The sequence below is a fragment of the Ostrea edulis genome, chromosome 9 (genome assembly GCF_947568905.1).
Source record: "Ostrea edulis chromosome 9, xbOstEdul1.1, whole genome shotgun sequence".
Taxonomy (NCBI): domain Eukaryota; kingdom Metazoa; phylum Mollusca; class Bivalvia; order Ostreida; family Ostreidae; genus Ostrea; species Ostrea edulis.
Genome location: NC_079172.1, coordinates 57,157,196 through 57,176,702, shown reverse-complemented (window position 1 = coordinate 57,176,702; position 19,507 = coordinate 57,157,196). Strand labels below are relative to the sequence as shown.

The window sequence follows — 19,507 nt, the reverse complement described above, 5'->3', positions numbered from 1 at the left end:
CAGCATAGAATTAGCGTAAACTAACAAAAACAGCCAACTAAAATGAATTAATTTCAAAATTTTAATTATTTGTGATTACATGTTGGCATATGCTATCAAGATAGGGGTTAATCCAATTCATTTTGTCTTGGATTCATGACCTTGATTTGTTGTTGCTACCCACCCTTTTTGTGAGCAGGCAATATTTTTATGCTAGTCTTTTTACATATGTGTAAGCAATAGGGGGTCATCTTGTTAGACCCCCTATCGGATGTTTTTATTTTGTGTATATATGTTCTATTTCTCAATGTTAATTTTATAGATGTATGTAACAGGGGGTCATCTAGTCATCTGCAGCATATGATTTTAATTTTAACTTGGTTTTAATGACTCCCTGTACTGTTTATACTTTTCATCATTTACTAAATAAATGACATTTTCTATTCTCAAACTTGGTTTCATTTGCCTGCTTTGAGCAAAAAAAAAAGTACAGTCCACTTGGCTTGTGCTCTTGAGCTAAGGATCATAAAGGTACATGTAATTAAAGTAATGGACTGCTTCTGCCTACGCTGCAATCTCTCTGGTATGGGACTAGTCAAGTTTATGTGCGGGGTGTACACCCTTTTCCGCATGAGCTATTTAATTAGTAGTGCAGAGATATAGTTCGTTTATCATGGATACATGATTGATTAAACCCCAAGATGGAAAAAAATAGGTGACATGTTACGCTCTAGTAAATCATCGAATTCACTGTGCACCCATTGTTTGTTTAGGGTTAGTCTGTACCTCCACTATAGAGCTAGCTGTTCCGTTCTTCTTAAATCTAATTCCCAAGTTTGAGGTTTTTGTTATTTCTCTATTTATTCAAATAATCGGAGATTTACAGATCACCAGCAAACAACAAATCTATTCCATCAAAATAATTATTTATTATTCTAACATATCCTGTATACGTCAATTTGTTGTCATATTCAAAATACTGAGGTCGGGTTGTTGTGATGACCCGAGAGTGTTCGTATTGTTGGCCACGGGGACGATTACAAAATATTTTTTTAATTCGAGGTCAAATAGCAAATTTGATTATATCAAATTTAATTGATTAGTGATTTACTTATATGCAATTATGAATTGGGTAGATAATTAAGGTTATGCCCACGTATGTCATTGTTGCGAATAAAGCGAATATAGGAAAGTATCAGCTTGTGTTCATTCCGAATGTGTAGAAACATTACTTCTCATTTTACTTTTCTCGAAGATCTGGCTCAAAAGATTTATGAAATGTTCATGGTACTCAAACTGCTCATAGAATATTCCTAGTATCGATATTATTTCTAGTGTTTAGTAGATATATGTAACCGTTATATAAGCTAGAAGTGAAATTGTATCATTAGATATAATATTGTAATACCGTAAGGCGTCTCGATAGAACTTGATCAGACAGCTGGAAAGTTAGAAATTCTGAGACCTTTCATATCATCTGAGATTCTGTTAAAACTTAAAATATTTTGTTTTCAAAGAGTTATTGAAAATGCCTTGCTACATGTAACTGCCTAATCGATATATTAGACATTGAGAGAGGCCTATATTACATGTATATTGTTACGTCACCTTTGTGATCTCAGTTTTGTTATAATGAATTAATCAACTGGTGACATAATTGAGAAATCATCACCGATTCCTGTCCAAAAATAACACTGTACAACCACTACCAATGATAAACAGTATTTATTTGATTTGGCGCTCTTGGCCGCGGTAATGATTGGAGACTACCACAGAGCCGCCCCCTCAACAATCAATCAATCAAATGTGACGGCCTCAGGTGGGCGAATTGTGCACTGGGTAAACGCAAGGGCACAACGTCATCAATGCCAATACAATAAATCAATCAATTAATAATACAAAAATTAAGGTAATCAATCAATAGTCCGACAATTCAATGTCAACAACAATTCAATCAGCAATTCAATCATCAATCAATACTGCAAATTTTCAAGTTCATGGCATGAAGCTGCAGAATATTGGGTGCGCTCCTCCATTTGAGTTGGGGTGCGCCGAAACGCAAACCAAAAATTACCGCGACGAATATAGGACATGGAACGGTAGATCAACCTGAAAAAGGACCAAAAACAAGCAGCAGTATGGTGCTCAGGAAAAGGGGGTGGGGTGGGGTGGATTTTAAAGTTATATATATCAGACAAATTACGCTGCACCAATTTCAATGGCCACGCCGTTTGGAAGAATGTTCTAGAAAGGAAGTGATGTGTAAATGGCAATTGCGGAATTAAATTTCCCGCAATAAATAAGAACAAGCCTTTCCCTTCCCTTTTCAGTAAAAACTGACAAGGCTACATTTACGGAGATAAATGTGCGTATCCAAGACAAGCTACATGTAGGATATGCGATATTATCACCGGTATATGTTGTAGAAAAAGAAATTAAAGATATTGACAAATTGAAAAAACGTATGGCTGGAGTGAAATATTTGAAGTGTTTATTAAATATTTAGCATATTTATGACAATTATGTGTACATGTATTGAGGGTAAGTGGGAACCTGTTGAAATATCAGCGTAGACAAGTTTGAGATTTACCGAGGAATCTGAATGTTAATCACATTATTTTGAGGAGAGTTTTAAAATATTTTAAAAAAATATTTTGAAATAATAGAACTACGTGTTGTGATAAATATGAGATTCAAACTTTCACTTGAAACTTATTTTTAGAAAAAATATTTGAACTTGATGAGAATTTGTGATAAGTCTAAGATATATTTAAAAAAAAATAAGACAAATCAAAACTTATACAAGATATCCTTGTTTGATGTGATTGAAATCATTACATGAGGAAATATTACAGCTGTGTTTTAAGGAAATGTTAGACATTGTGGGGCACACATGTTCATGAGTACAATGTATAAAAACTTTTTTTTTAAATGAACAGATCAAGAACAATCACTACAGTACATGATACAGAATATATGTACATACGTGTATATGATAGTCTCTTTCATTTTGTCAGTTTTTAAAATATATTTGTATTATCATTCTTTTTTGTTTAATGAAACTCGTAGAAGATTGAAATATTAAACCTAGAAGAAACCTTTTTACGTTTTGGATGTTGTTAGTATATCCTCTTCTACTTATAACATGAACTTTACAACTTTCATGAGCTATTTATGACATGAACTTTACAACTTTCATGATCTATTTATAACATGAACTTTACAACTTTCATGAGCTATTTCCACTCTTGTTGGTAAGCTGCAATCATTTTTAAAGTTATAAATTTTGCATATGTATAATGAACATTTTTAGGTCACCTGAGTCACTCAGTTGACCTATTGCTATTTGGTCTGCGTTCGTCGTCGTGCGTCGTCCGTTAACAACTAGAAACTACTGGGTCAATCTTGACCAAATTTAGTAAGTAGCATCAGTAGGTGAAAGAGACCGGAAATTGTAAATTTCATAACCCCCCACCCTAAGGGGCCTTAATTTTGGGGGTAAAAACTGTAAAATTGATATATTTCTTTAAAAATCTTCTTCTTCACTCCTGGGCACCTAGCAGAGAATGTGAGTTTATAGCAATGATGAGCAAGGAAGCTTCTAACAAAATGTAGATTTCATGAACCCCCCCCCCCCCGGGACAAGCGTGGGACCAAACTTGTTATATAGTGTTTATGTGTAAAACACTTAAATAACATCTTCTTTAGTGCATTTTATACTAAACTGAACCTAAATGAATATTCAGAAAGAGCAGATAGTCCTTTACTAAAATTGTAAATTTGATTAACCCAGGGGTAAGGGTTTTGGTATCAGGGTGGAACCAAAATGGTCAGTTATTAAATGTGTGAAGAATAGAAATTTTTAACTTTTTCTTGATAACTACTATTCCAAATCTGTTCAAATTTGATATGAAGCATCTTTGGGACAAGGGCGAGATGAACTGTACATTTCAGGATTCCTGCACTGCTAGGGCCTTAGAGGCGGGGCACAAACTGCCCAAAATTGACCAATTTTCAAAAATCTTCTCTACAACCGCACATGTTTAAGAAAAACTAAATGCATAGTGATGTAGAGCAGAATGACCTCTACCAAATTTGTAAATTTCATGATCCTCGGGGTAGGAGTTCTGACCCCAGGGCAGGGTCAAACTTACTATATAGTATTGGTATGTAAAACACTTAATAACATCTTCTTTAGTCTTATTGATACTAAATTGAAACTAAATGGATATTTAGAAATAGCAGGTACATGTAGTGCTTTATGAAAAAATCCCCGGGGTAGGGGTTCTGACCCCAGGGTGGGGCCAAACTTAGTATATAGTATCTATGTGTACGTTTGCTGATACTGTATAAAATCTAAATGCATACTTAGGAATAGCAGCAAAGGATGTACAAAAAATGATGAATTTTACAACCCAGGGTTTTCACTCTAGGATGGGTCCAAATTAGTAATATTTTATAATGTTTTAATGTTAATACACCTATTATATTATTTAAAGCCTTTCATCAGTGTATGCACTTTTGAGGGCATTGGAGTTTTAAGGACACATCTTGTTTTATACTGTTGTTGAACATTAGAATTTACCTTAAATATTCGGAACAGGAATTTTTTTTCTAGATTGCATAGCCCTTGGGAGTAGTGATACTTTCTCACTAGTACTCAGGTGACCGATAAGGCCTGTGGGGCTGTGTTAATGTTTAGAATGCTTAACTAAGGTATTTCTAATGATCAGCAAAAATGTGAATGTCAGTGATAGATAAACATGGAAGATACATATCTCACAAATGTTTGTTATGTAAAAAAGGCTCGTGTCATGTTTTTGTTGAACTAGTGGAGTTAAGATTAAAACAGTTTTTACAATGAACAAGTTAATTCCAAACACAATTAAACATTTTCTAGCATTTGACACATCTCATTTTGTTGTAAACATGCTATTTTCTACTAAGTAACCTATATGTAGATAAAAACATGGCACGAGGCTTGTTTACATAGTGTAATGTAAATAGTGTTATTAAATTTGAATTTGGTGCCATTAGTTGGAATGTGACCTTGACTTCCGCTATAAGAGTATATAAACGTCATCCCGTTAGCGTCAGCACTTTCAGTGTTAGTTTGGCTTTCGAAGTGTAAGGTTGCTGCGAGAAGATTTTAGGTAAGCCGACAGTTTCCCATAAGAGAACGTGGATAAAGTATCCTTACTCTCGCGGGAATAGCTCGACTAGTCCTTAGTGGACATATATAGTGTTTATTGTTATAAAATAAAAGTGCTGAGTAGCTGAGTACTCATTTGTTGAGCACTCATTTCACCTTTTTCAAGGCGGGAGGTTTTACTCATCCGTTGAGTAATATTTTTTTAAGTAATACATTTTGTATATAGTTTGTTGATCTTAGTTGATTATTTTGATAGTGATCTTTATTAGTGATTAGTTAGTTAAGTAATTAAGGGTAATCATTTTATTTTCACGAGAGGAACTCGTTTCGCCGTATTTGTATATTTTGGCAAGCGATTATTAGTTTTATATACAAGTAAACATCATTTTAGAGTCTCGGTCTCAGTTTAGTAACTGAGGGATCCCGTAAACGAAAGAGAACGCGTTACAATAGCAAAGAATTGTGAGTGCTGTATCTTACTTGCAACTCAACAAATGATATTCAAATTTTGGTTGAACATTAGAAATACTTTAGTCAAGCATTGTAAGCAATAAAAATTGAGAAATAAAATTTGAAACTTTTCAGCTTAAATTATGTCCATGTCCCTTTAATGCTATTGATATCAAATTCAGACTAAATAGATGTTTAGAAGGAACAGGTAGCCCTTTAGGAAAATTTTAAGTTCCATGATCCTAGAGGTAGGGTTTTCTTTCCCGGGTGGGGCCAAAATTATTATAATGACTTGTGTTTATCCACGTTATATACAGTTTATATTTCAGCATGGTTCACAATTTCAGGACATTGTTTCACATCCATATCTGTTATCTCCTTACCAAAAAGGAAATATTTAGTTGTGATACATGTATAAAGAATAATACATGAATTTTTGCTGTTGTTCCTCCTCATTACCACTTCCGACAGAATTTATGAAGTCAGCTTAGCGCTTTTCAGTACTTTGATTTTGAATTCGCCATCCCTCATTATCTTTCGGCAAGTGTTATGAAGGTAACCGATCGTAGAGCGAGATGCTACAAACAAATTAGTAGACCATTTTTGTATGAATCGTATGCCTGCACAAAATGTTTATCAATTTATATAAAGTACGATCCCCAATGTAAGTTCTATACTGATTTAGTTTTAAAGTAATTGGCTTCCATCTATTTTGTGATTTATTTCAGCGTCAACTACATTTGTATTCGTGCACGCACAGAACTTCAACGATCAGCGTTTGACCTAGGGTAACTAGTATACACTGATTACGTTATAAATACTGTCTTGCAAGACAAGTATTTATTTTCTTTCCAAAAAAACCCAACTATGTTTCAGGGAGCGAATCTTGCAAGACAAGTAATTATTTTCTTGCAAAAAAATATGTTCCAGGGAGCGAAACTTTGTTATTTCATCTTCATTGTCATTATGTAGCCTTAAATTTACGCTTACAAAATCTTGCCGCTGATTATAACTCATATTGCATTGAATCAGTATGAGGGGTCGCAAATAACAAAAGAGAAGATATTTATTCTCTAAGTGAGAGCCGGGACACCTCTTTGTAAACTCCAGAGTGGTGGAAAAAATCATCTGCAGCCATCCGTAACCGCGGAGTGGGAGAGTAAACAGGTAGTTCCGGCAAAATATCCCTACACCAATCATTGTGTGAAGCTTAGCGAAATCATCCGAGGATTGCCGATTGTACGTAACTATACGATGTGAACGACACCATCACCTCGAAAAAGCGAATTCTTAGCCGAATAAAATGACGATTCAGTAATTGTGATGCATTTTGCCAGCTGTCAAATTCGATGAGTTCAGAGCGATTACGGTAATTGCGTGATTTTGAATTACTAGAATTCTAAACATATCCGATTATCATTCGGCATATTCTGCGGAGCAAGATAATATAAAGATTAACACTCACTTTATAACATGTATATAGATCATTATTTCAAATCATTTATTTTTTTAAACACAACACATTGAACAGTTATGATTTTGTAAAAGTTCGTGAGAACCATAAATCATATGTAAGTAATAATTTAGAGATTATAGACTAAGGTAAACTGATGACAATCTATAGAGAATATATTCAACATTTGAATTTACAACAGCTTTTCTTGAAAGATTAACTTTTATATACATGTATGTAAATACGCATCATACTCAGTGAAGCTGTACATTAAATAATGTTTTTTTTTCATCGAACATATTTTATTTCTTGTGGTAATATCAATGGGCCGGGATCAGAATGTTTATTTAAAAGCAGCATTTGCACGTCTTCTCTGTTTGCAACGATCTTTTTCACACCAAGCCGTACACCAAAGCGCATGCTCGAATGAATGGAATTTGTAGACCAACAAGGAAAACAACGGCTAGGAAGGCAATTACTGTCACATTCATCTGTAATTTAAAGAAAATATTGATTGACTTATATCTTATTGACTTGTCATGCCTAAATTGAAGAAACACAAGTTGCATTTTAGAGTAAGTAGTATTTGAGATCGGTTACATATTTCAGAACTTTACACAAACAGTAACTCTGAATTTAGTTACCAATCCAGTTTATTCAAAATGTCTATTTTGGAAATTAACGAATCCCCAAGATTTATGTTCATTAATGCCATCTGTTTTCATTGCTCTTTCGGGAATTCCATTATCCTTTCATCCGAGAAATGTAAATCTGATTAGAGAGTTAGTTATCAGGCTATCTAATGGTAGCAATATCCAATGTATTTGATTAAAAGTCTTCAAAAAATGGCATTTTCACGTCTAATAGGAAGGGCAAAGATATACACGGCATTCTCAAAAACTTCATGAAACGAAATCTTAACTAAGTATTGCGTAATATTTATGAAATTAATACGATTTATGAGTGAACACTAAAAGAATTTCAAATTGAAGACCACCATACCAGCATGAACATCTAAAGTATTATATAATTTTATTGTAGCTAAGAAATATAAAGATGAACTATTTTTAAGATATGAAAGAATGAAAAATAAAAATAGACAAAACAAACTATACCACTATACCTTGTACGTGCCAATATCTTGATTGACCAAACTGGACGGGGTAGAGGCTTCCTGGTGTTATGGACAAGCCCCAGGGTGTACACGAATATTTACGCTCAGGAAGAGTTGTATGACGTTTCATCATATTATTATCAATTACATGTGCCCAGTATTCTAAAATACGGAAGCCCATTTAGGACCTATCAATTTTTTTTATTTGAAAGAACGAATTCAAGATTTCGTTATTACAAATTTGATATGTTATTTCAAACTTTCAAATTCGTTATAACGGATTTAAGTTATAACGAATTTGTTGAAATTGTAATAACAAATTTCAAAGTTTGTTGTAACGAATTAAATTTGAAAACACGACTTCTAGAATGGTTATTAAATATCAAATTGTCAATCGATATAACGGTTTGTAAAATCGTTCATATCAAATTAGCATATAATTCGTGATAACGAATGACAGAATTAGCAAGAATGTATTGAATAGTTTGAAATTATAGAATGTTTAGTTCATTAACTCGGATGAAAAAATATGATCGGGCCAGGATTTGAGTATATGTAGCCGTATAATTCCAGCAGGAGGCCAGTGACCCATACTTGGGTCATGACTCACTTCCCCTCAAGCTGACTAGCTTTCAAAGTCCTAGGCCTGACAGTGTGAAAATATAATCTAGGCAGGATTTGTATAATTATGTTTAATTAAACAATCCCACAATGAGGCCACAATGACCTACATTTGGTGTACAACACACCTTTCCCCCAAAGTGCATCAATTGACCACGTTTTATGGTCATATGCCTCATGATGTGAAAAATATGATTCAGACACAATTTGATTACATGTATGTATAATAATAAAATTTCAGATGGAAGCCATTATGACCTATTTTTGGTTCGCTGAGCAAGTGTGAGTCCTAGGACTCACAGTGTGAAAGATGTGATCCGGATTTGAGTATATATAGCCATAGCTTCCAGTAGAGGGAGGTCATAGTGAGCGACACCCCCACCCATACCCAACTAAGATGCACCATCTCACCAAGTTTTATATTCGTAGGGGTCAGATAACGACAAAGTTAACGACAAAATTAACGACAAAGTTAACGACAAAGTTAACAACAAAGTTAATAACAAAGTTAAAAATAAAGTTTACAACAAAGTTAATGACAAAGTTAACAATAAAGTCAACAACAAAGTTAATGACAAAGTTAACAATAAAGTTAAAAATAAAGTTAAGAACAAAGTTAACAATAAAGTTAAAGACAAAGTTAACAACAAAGTTAACAACAAAGTTAACAATAAAGTTAACAACAAAGTTAACAACAAAGTTAATAACAAAGTTAATGACAAAGTTAACAACAAAGTTAACAACAAAGTTAAAGACAAAGTTAACAACAAAGTTAACGACAAAGTTAATGACAAAGTTAACAACAAAATTAGCAACAAAGTTAACAATAAAGTTAACGACAAAGTTAACAACAACGTTAATAACAAAGTTAACGACAAAGTTAATAACAAAGTTAACAATAAAGTTAAAGACAAAGTTAACAACAAAGTTAATAACAAAGTTAACGACAAAGTTAATAACAAAGTTAACGACAAAGTTAATAACAAAGTTAACAATAAAGTTAACAACAAAGTTAAAGACAAAGTTAATGACAAAGTTAAGAATAAAGTTAAAAATAAAGTTAACGACAAAGTGTACGACAAAGTTAATAACAAAGTTAGCAATAAAGTTAAAGACAAAGTTAACAACAAAGTTAACAACAAAGTTAATAACAAAGTTAACAACGAAATTAGCGACAAAGTTAACGACAAAGTTAGCAACAAAGTTAACAATAAAGTTAACGACAAAGTTAACAACAACGTTAATAACAAAGTTAACGACAAAGTTAATAACAAAGTTAACAATAAAGTTAAAGACAAAGTGTACGACAAAGTTAATAACAAAGTTAACAACAAAGTTAATAACAAAGTTAACAATAAAGCTAAAGACAAAGTTAACAACAAAGTTAACGACAAAGTTAACAATAAAGTTAACGACAAAGTTAACAACAACGTTAATAACAATGTTAACGACAAAGTTAATAACAAAGTTAACAATAAAGTTAATAACAAAGTTAATAACAAAGTTAACGACAAAGTTAATAACAAAGTTAACAATAAAGTTAACAACAAAGTTAAAGACAAAGTTAATAACAAAGTTAACAACAAAATTAGCGACAAAGTTCACGACAAAGTTAGTAACAAAGTTAACGACAAAGTTAACAACAAAGTTAACAATAAAGTTAAAGACAAAGTTAACGACAAATTTAATAACAAAGTTAACAACAAAATTAGCGACAAAATTAACGACAAAGTTAGCAACAAAGTTAACAACAAAGTTAATGACAAAGTTAACAATAAAGTTAAAAATAAAGTTAAGAACAAAATTAACGAGAAAATTAGCGACAAAGTTAACAACAAAGTTAATAACAAAGTTAACAACAAAGTCGACGACAAAGTTAACGACAAAGTTAACCACAAAGTTAACCACAAAGTTAATAACAAAGTTAACAACAAAGTTAATAACAAAGTTAACAACAAAGTTAATGACAAAGTTAACAACAAAGTTAATAACAAAGTTAATAACAAAGTTAACAACAAAGTTAACAACAAAGTTAATAACAAAGTTAACCACAAAGTTAACGACAAAGTTAACAACAAAGTTAACAGGGGAGCGGACGCTTTGTCTCAAATCCATGACAACATAAAAAAAACCCAGAATTACCTCACCCCTCAAGTTCAACTACTACTACTACCAAAAAAGGAATATATATCTCTTACTTTGCACGTGAATACATCTAAATGCAAATGGAGCAGAAAAATGAATGTTGTCAAAAAAGAGTAACCGCCCTCCTCCCCACCCTCACTTGTACGTGCCTGTGAAACTTGGCAAACATTATACATGCCTTTCCAAAAATGGTAACTTCTCCAAATCGGGGGAAATAGATTTGTTTACTTATGTAATATGCCATCAACACATTCATTGACGTTGTGACAGAGTTCTTATTTTCAAGAAGATTAACAAGATTCCCTTCCTGAAGCTTTGTGTAGAAACAATTTTATGTAGAAAGATAACAATTTTAAAAGGCATATATACATATGTATAAATATATTTGGAGTTTTCACTCGTTTGATTCCACAAAGCTCTGCACATCCTTTTTGTATTTCATAAATGAATATTAATGAATAAATCAAAAGTAATAAATGATAAATTGAACGAGAAATATGTCTACTAGACATAAATGTACCGCCCAATGTGACATTTGTTATGCAATATGGAAAAAACCAGGGGTTTATCGGTATCTTCTGATGGCCCGATATTCTGCCCAATTCACAATGGAAAAAGGTTGAATTTTGTGGGGGAAATTTAAATACTGAACTTTCTAAAAGAAAATTATGAAAATTAAGGATTACCATAGGGGTCGATTGAAGGGAAACGAGTCCCCTTCATAAAAACACTTTATAACGTTTCAATGGGAGAGAAAGTAACTGCACACTTCTACATTTGTACATTAACCTTATCGAGAAATTAGAAGAGAAATGAATTTATTATTATTTCCTCTAAAAACCATTTTCACAGCAATGTTTTACAAACTTTCAGCAAAATGTATCGTCACAATGATTTGGAAGATGATAAATATGAGAAAGACGTAATGAAAAAGGACGGTGAAAGCAATATTTTTAATATGCAAAAGCATTACTTTTAATACCTTTAGTATAGTTGTTGTCCTTTGTTGTATGAAATATAATGTTGCTTTATCCTGAATATGTATCAGTAATTCATTTTTTCTGTATGTAGCAAATTTATAAATGATCCCTTATATCATTTGATGTGTCTTCACAAAAATATATTTGAAAGCTTAAGTTAATAATGACATTAAGGGCTAACCACCAAATAAATAATAGTGAGGTCAAGGTCACAGGGAATGTCAGGGTCAGACAATAATACCACAGTTGAATAGATACCACTAATAAGTATCAATGTAAGAGTTTTCATAAACATATTGTCAGTAGTTGCTTTGAAACTGAGCTAAACACTAAATAGGGAAAAGTGAGGTCAATGAAAGAGGAACCCAAAAACGGTTTCATTAGAAAGAAGAATGATGAAATTTGCTATTTCAATCACTTACTAATTTTTAATTAATTAATAAAAAGATTAAAATGCTAATTATTTCAAATTTCATATGAATGAGATCTTTTGATATTATGAAAACGTGCACACAAATCATACAAAAATCATCCATCTAACTGTTCATTACAAACAACTTAAGCTAAAACATTTCCTAAATTTTGGTTCTAAAGAAGATGTAGGCCAAAGATCAAGGGCGCTAAGTATAGTGACGTTGAATTGCAAGTGTTCAAAATGTCAATGCTTTAGATGCCGGCAACAGAATTATGGCCTATGCCGTCAGCGCCGTTATATATCCTGCTAAGGAGGGGACAGTCGTAAATCGTGCCAGAAACATTACTTCGTGTGCTGGGCCCTAAAAACGAATAATTTTAAATCTTCTGTGTTAGGGAGGCATTTTGATGTTCATATGAGTTCATCCTCTTTAGGACATAAAATTGAAAATAAAATAAAATTTCTAAACTCTACGCAGAAATACGAAATCGCTGAATTGGGTTAATCTACAATAGGGACATTGAACCGAGAAATAATAGAGTTATGTCTGATGCTAGTGAATGTCAAGGAAAGTCCTTCTAACAGTTGCGCAAGGCAGAAGGAGGGGGGGGGGGGCTATTGTGCAATATGCGTATTGCAAAATCGGTGTTAAATTTTAATACGTTTTTTGGATGCGTTAAGCGTTAAAACCGCCGGTGTATGATATGTAGATGGGTGTCTATACAAATATTTTATGGTTTTCTAGCTGTATACGTTGTTCATACGTACTAAAAATTGAAATTCCGCATTGTCTGTTTGCGTCATGTTTTTGTTTCTCAAACCTCGTGTTTTGATATCCAGTGCTGATTTTGAGCTCATGAAAGGGACTAAGCAAAACCGGGAAATTGTGAAATCCACAACTTCCTTCAAGGTATCACACCGGTAATCATTTTCACCATATATTACTATAGAGGTAAACAAAATCATTAAAAATCAGTTTGCAGAACGCAGTCGGAAATGTTCTATGTTACCTGTCTCGTCTGCCGACACCCGAAAAATGATACCCTATGCGGCATTTAAAAAAAACCAACAACCCGCAATCAGGACTACTCTCAAATTCACGTCTGTTAACAGCCGAAGTGCACCTCAGGAAGTAGCCTCAGCTACCAACATCAAATAGTTCCTTTGTATACACTTGGTTATTTCTACAAATTACACAAAATTTCCTAATCAGGGGTACAAAAATTAAGAGAGAAGAAGAGGATATGAGAAAAATCGCGCATGAATTTTTAAAAAAAATAAATATGGAACTACAATTGACTATGTTCATTTTGATAGGACAATTACCTGTGTGAAACCTTAATAAAGCTTAAACATTCTCTACCCGGAGTTACCGTTCCTTACATCCGCAGTCTCAAAATTAGTAGTGTTATTCCACATGTAAACCCGCCTTTTTATGGTTAATAAAATCAAAACTAAGAACTAGTTTATGTAATCGAACAATAGTCGCGTATCTACACAATTCAATGCTTCTTGTTTCACATAAAGACTTTATATCTGCATAGTATTGATTTATTTACGTACATTTTGTATATTTTTGCAACTGATGTCGAAATCATATTTCAATTCAACATTTTTAGCGTTTTACAAGAATCTTGTAAAACCCTCGAGTCGCTGACAGAGTTACCGGTATATGTGAGCGTAAGGAACGATAACTTTCGGTAGAGAAGTTTTGAAGCGATTAAAAGAGGGAGTGAGAGACAATTGTATTATGTTTCATTCAATAACATCCAGTGAAATTAAGCGAAAATCGAAGGATATGTTATGAGATTGATCACTGTTCGTTATCTTCACCTTTCATGTGCAATTTATACAATGAAGACAATCATCTAGCCTATCCCACTGTTACACGCATGTATATAGATCTAAAGCTTTTAAGTACATGTAACTCAAAGACTTATATTAAAAAGTGACAATGCTATAGACAACTTCTGAATCAATGAACTTGCATCCTCGGTTCCCCATGGTTTTTGCGCTTGTGGCTGAATATTTATGCAGAACCGAGGATGATGAACCAAAAACTGTAATGCTAATCATGCTATAATAAGTCCTCGTGTTCCGCATTTTGGACCTATGAACACTTTTACAGAAACTTCTCGTTCATTTGTTTCTTTCTCGTCCAACCTTCTCTTCTTGTTTTCACCATTACTCTGTCGCACAATGTCATCCTTTATATTATAAGATTTGATATAAAAATGTTCCTCCCATTTCTATTTGTCAACATATGTACCGGCAATTTTTATAGTACGAAAATGGTCATATTGTGTTTTCAACCTATATTAATTAAGGACTCAAATACTGAGAAAAAAAACCCCAAAATCTATAATATTTTGCGATTTCATGAATAATGACATACGAACCTACGATATAAAAGCAACGCATGAAATATATTACATCCTATTTATTTTGATATTTACATTTATTTTATTTATTATTCAACTAAATGTGATCCACTGGTAAAACATGCAATGGGATGCAAATAGACCATGCAAAGATGTCGCAAGGATCGATTTATTTTGATTTCATAAAAACCTACACCCACTCACCCACATGCACACGAAGTACTTCTGACTTAAAAGTACATTGATTTTTATAGAAAAAACTATTACTATCAAAATTTGTGATAGTCAGTATTTTAGGTTATTGTGGACAGTCCCATGGAGACATTTTTACAGAAACCGTAAATACTCTGTAAAATCCTGCTTTCAAATTTTTACACATCTTCATTATTCATATAAAGTAGCTTAGCTAGGTTGGTTTGAGTAGTAGTTAGTCCTTCGATGTCGAAGATGACCATATTTTCATCTTTGCTAATTCCTGTTTTGAGTGTCGTGGTTTTGAAGATGGCTGACAAGTCCAATCCTCGCATGGAACGTCCTTCCACATTCCGGACAAAACGGTCCGGATGGAGCTGCTGCCGATGCTTTTCTCTCCTTTCGCTTAGCCCTGTTCTGTTTTGCCAGGCAGATACGATTCTCCTCGTGCATCGTTATCCTCATTTTCACGTTAGATCACCAGGCACTTCGGTCAAGAGCTAGATCTTCCATGTATCAGGTTTGATGTGGAACAGCTTGGTGGATACTTTCAAGGAGTCTTTGTACCGCTTTTTCTGACCACCTCTGGAGCGTGAGCCATTTTCTACCTCCTCGTACAAGAGCTGTTTCGGGATGCGAGTGTCATCCATTCTTCGAACATAATCAGCCCAGCGTAGTTGACCTGACCGCAGCATGGCTTAGAGATATTGTCCTGCCATGTGATGCCCAAAAATTTCCGAAGGCATACTGTAGTAATACCTCGCCGTCCCCATGTAGTTTTGTTCAGGCAGCAAAAGTCTTTAGCTATGCGGGAGTTGACTTCGTCATCTCGATGTGGATATTTCTGGATAAGGTGCTTCCAAGATATGTAAACTTCTCCACAGGGTTGAGGCGCTCAGTTTTGATGTAGATGTTCGACTCCATGTAAGGGTTGTTTGTTGCTGGTTGGAACATGACCTCAGTTTTGTGCTTATCGTCAAACCAAAGTTGTCACAAGCATCCGGAAATCTGTTCTGGCTTTGTTGCATGTCAAGCTCTGTTGAGGCATTAATGACGCAATCATCTGCAAAGAGGTCTCTACGTCTTTTAAAGTGAACCTTGGTTTTTGGTTTCAGGCGTTGCAAGTTGAAGACTCCCCCATCCGTGCAGTGATGTCAATGCCTGGGTCACTCTCAGTGAAGGCATCTGCCAGCATAGCAGTGAACATCATGCTGAACAGCGTTGGGACTAAAACACAACCTTGCTTGACACCGTTTGTGACCTCAAAGGGTGAGGCATGATCAAAGGGCCTGCATGTCATCATGGAATTTACGTACTATCGTGATGAACCTTGGTGGGCAGCCAAATTTCTCCATGATTAACCACTAACAAGTCCTGTTGACGGTATCAAACGCTTTCGTAAGGTCTACAATTGTTGTGTAGAGGCTGGCGTTCTTTTCTTGGCATTTCTCTTGCAGCAAAGATCATATCCACTGTTCCATACCTGAGTGGAATCCGCACTGACTTTCAGGTAGGAGACCATTCATTATTCATATGAAACAGCTTAGCTAGGTTGCTGTGAGTTGATGATCTCTTTGAAATAACAACCCACACTCCCCCGCACGCCACACACACACACACACACACACACAAACACACACGAACACACACAGACATGCACCTCAATAAACAAATTATATACTTCTCTTTCATGATTTACTTGATTTCTTTCATTTACTTAGCCTTAATACGGTAACTTAACACATGAGAATGGTTTAAAAACATCGTAAAATTTGAAGGTGTCAATTTGCTGGTATTGATCAGTATATTGCACTGTCAACAGTACCATGGAGGACAGTCACGTGAAGAAAATATGGCGACACCCCAATGTACTAAATGACTATCGCTTCAGGACAAGTGGCAACACTAGCCGTGTCGATGTCACCGCATGTTAAACATCAAGCTGTTGTTGTTATAGTGCCCCTGGGCATGATGGGAAATTAATAATAATAAAAAAAAACCAACCAACTTTCTAGCAAATTTCTGATAGATTATGATTCCATTATACACACACAAATCCGATAGATTTCTAATTTATTATCATTAAAGATATTTTTATATCGAAAAAGTCATTCGCAGAAAAGATAACCAATACTTTTTTTAATTTTTATTTTTATTTTTTGTCCAACAGAATAACAACCTAACATAAGCAGACGACACTAGACCAGAAGTCTTTACCGAAAATTAATATCTTCACGACGTTCACTTCAATGACGACTAAGTCACGTGGCATTTTAACCAGTAGTGTTGTTGTTCAAGAGTAAGGGAATCAGGAATAGAAGAGCTGGAAAAAAATTAAGGTAAATTAAATTCATTAACTGATAAGAAGTAAACCGGAATGTGTATCAAAGATTAATAATGTAATGCAAGCATTGTTGCGTTATAGTTATTTACGTAAATATTTCTTTTAGATTGTATTGTTATATACTTCTACCAAATTTTCATTCTATAAAAGTAAATCAATATATTTTGCTGAAAATCATGGTAAAATGACTCATTTCCCTGCAGAAATGTAGATCAGTGTGATGAATTGATACAGTTGTAAGAAACATCTAGCGACTTCTTTTCACCTTATGAAAAATTTCGATACATTCCGAATGGAATCGTGAATATTCATTATCTGTTACTGAGATTGGGTCCCCGTATTCTGGGGACATCAATGGATAAGAATTAATTCACGTTACCAAACCATAAAAATCATGGCGAATGGCGTCCTAGTTCAATTTTTTCAATCGGTATAATAAAACGCCGTTTGTTTTCGGGGACTTGGAATCTTACAGAACCCTCAAAGATCTGCTTTAAATGTACAATATTTGAACACATACATCTACATCAAAGATGAAAAAGAAAGTGACATATCTTTGCATTTTATATGTATCTCAAGTCAAAGAATTATTTACCAAGGAGTCCGATGCCGCTTCCCCCGAGGAGACCGCCATCATTACCCCCACCAATACCGGTATCCATTCCGATTGGGGGTAGAGGAAGGGGAGCGGGGGCGGGCTGTTGGAAAGGGACGGGAACTGGGTAATACACAGCAGAAGTGATGTGTTTCTTTCCGTAACCCTTTCCATATCCGTAAGATCCATAGCTAGGGTAGGACATATAGCCGCTACTACCGTATCCGTAGCCGCTTGACCCGTAACCATCAGCCATAGCAACGGCGATTCCGGCCATTAAAACAACAGCAATGGTGATCATTGAATGCATCTAAAAGGCCAGAATGTTGAAGTGTTAGTAAATTCAGATATAATATTCAAGTGTTAGTGAATTCAATTAAACTGTACATGTAAATAAAAGAAAAATGAAATTTAACACTAATCTCCTAAAAATACCCCATAAATGTAAATAAACATTTTCAAAGAGCCCTTAAATTCACTAAGTTTGATTACCTTTTGATCTGTTAGGTACCTTAAATTGACTAAGTTTGATTACCTTTTGATCTGTTAGGTACGTTGGACTAACTATACTGAAATACTCACTGGTCTACCCTTATATAGGGAGCTCAAAGTTAAGCTGTCGTAATAAGATGTCGTAACACTGCGCACCTCAACTTGGAATCATAACAGGTGTGTTTTTGATGTAACCATTCCGTTGCGCCGACCGACACCTCTTCCTTAGTCTAGTCAGATGTCCTGTAACTACCCGTAACTTAATGATATTGCACGGAAGGGGACTGCAAAAACAGCAATTAATGCAAAACAATGAATGATTACCAACTTCTCGGTGAATTTGAAAGAGTTTCTTCCTAAATTGCTTGTATGAAATAGCATGTTGATTAACATGGGACTTCTTTATCAGACCAAAATCTGTTAGAACCTGTGTCTCAAGATGAACTGTCGAGGGGGTTTTAAACAGAATAATAGGGAACGTACTTCCATTATGTAAAGCATGACTTGATTTGTGCAATTATAGAAGTACTATAACTTAATTGCGATCTACGAAAATACTGTGAAAATGCATAAAGTGAAATTATCAGAGCATGGTATCACACGTAAAATGAGTATACTTGTATAAATTTTAAAATATTTTGAATTCAAAATATGTTTGCATATCCAACGGGCACATGCAGTAAGTAACTTGGGTCTTTCATTTTTTTTTCTACTGTGAAACGTTTAGTTAAAATCAGTCTTTTCACAAATGCCATCAAATATACAGCGTTACATGAGCTACATCTACAGTTAAACATATTGTCAAAGAAATAACAATAGAGATTGTACGAGGTAATGAAAGTTTGAAGCAATCTCAGAGGGAAATAAAAACAATTCACCGACAACTGACTTACAGTGCTGATTTCACATCCTGTTTGAAAATTACAAATTATATCTTTAAAAGACTTTATCATATTAATGTTGCACATTCTAAACTAATGTGGAATACATCGGCTACCTTTTTGGACAAAAAGTACCCAATCATTCATTGAGTGGAGTACCTACTTGTATCCTTTTCTCCAAATCAGAAATTTTGAAACACCATCTAATGTCAGTTTACAGAACTTAACTGGTTGCCTCTATCAGATTACTTTGTCTATAGAAAAGTCATTTTAGTGTATAAAGTTTTACATGGTTTAATGCCAGATTATTTAA

At 34.2% G+C, this 19,507-nt stretch overlaps 1 protein-coding gene and 1 pseudogene across 1 annotated transcript; one reads left to right on the top strand and one right to left on the bottom strand.

Annotated features, from left to right (window-relative positions):
- Positions 1 to 16,162, top strand: part of LOC125660042 (uncharacterized) — a 58,992-nt pseudogene extending 42,830 nt beyond the window's left edge.
- An 893-nt stretch (positions 16,163 to 17,055) lies between these two features.
- Positions 17,056 to 18,131, bottom strand: LOC125660043 (uncharacterized). Its single transcript, XM_048891892.2, has 2 exons — positions 17,822 to 18,131; positions 17,056 to 17,205 (listed from the first exon to the last, which is right to left on the bottom strand). The coding sequence occupies exons 1-2, from the start codon at positions 18,129 to 18,131 to the stop codon at positions 17,156 to 17,158; spliced, it is 360 nt and encodes a 119-aa protein (XP_048747849.1). The 3' UTR covers positions 17,056 to 17,155.
- Positions 18,132 to 19,507: the final 1,376 nt, after the last annotated feature.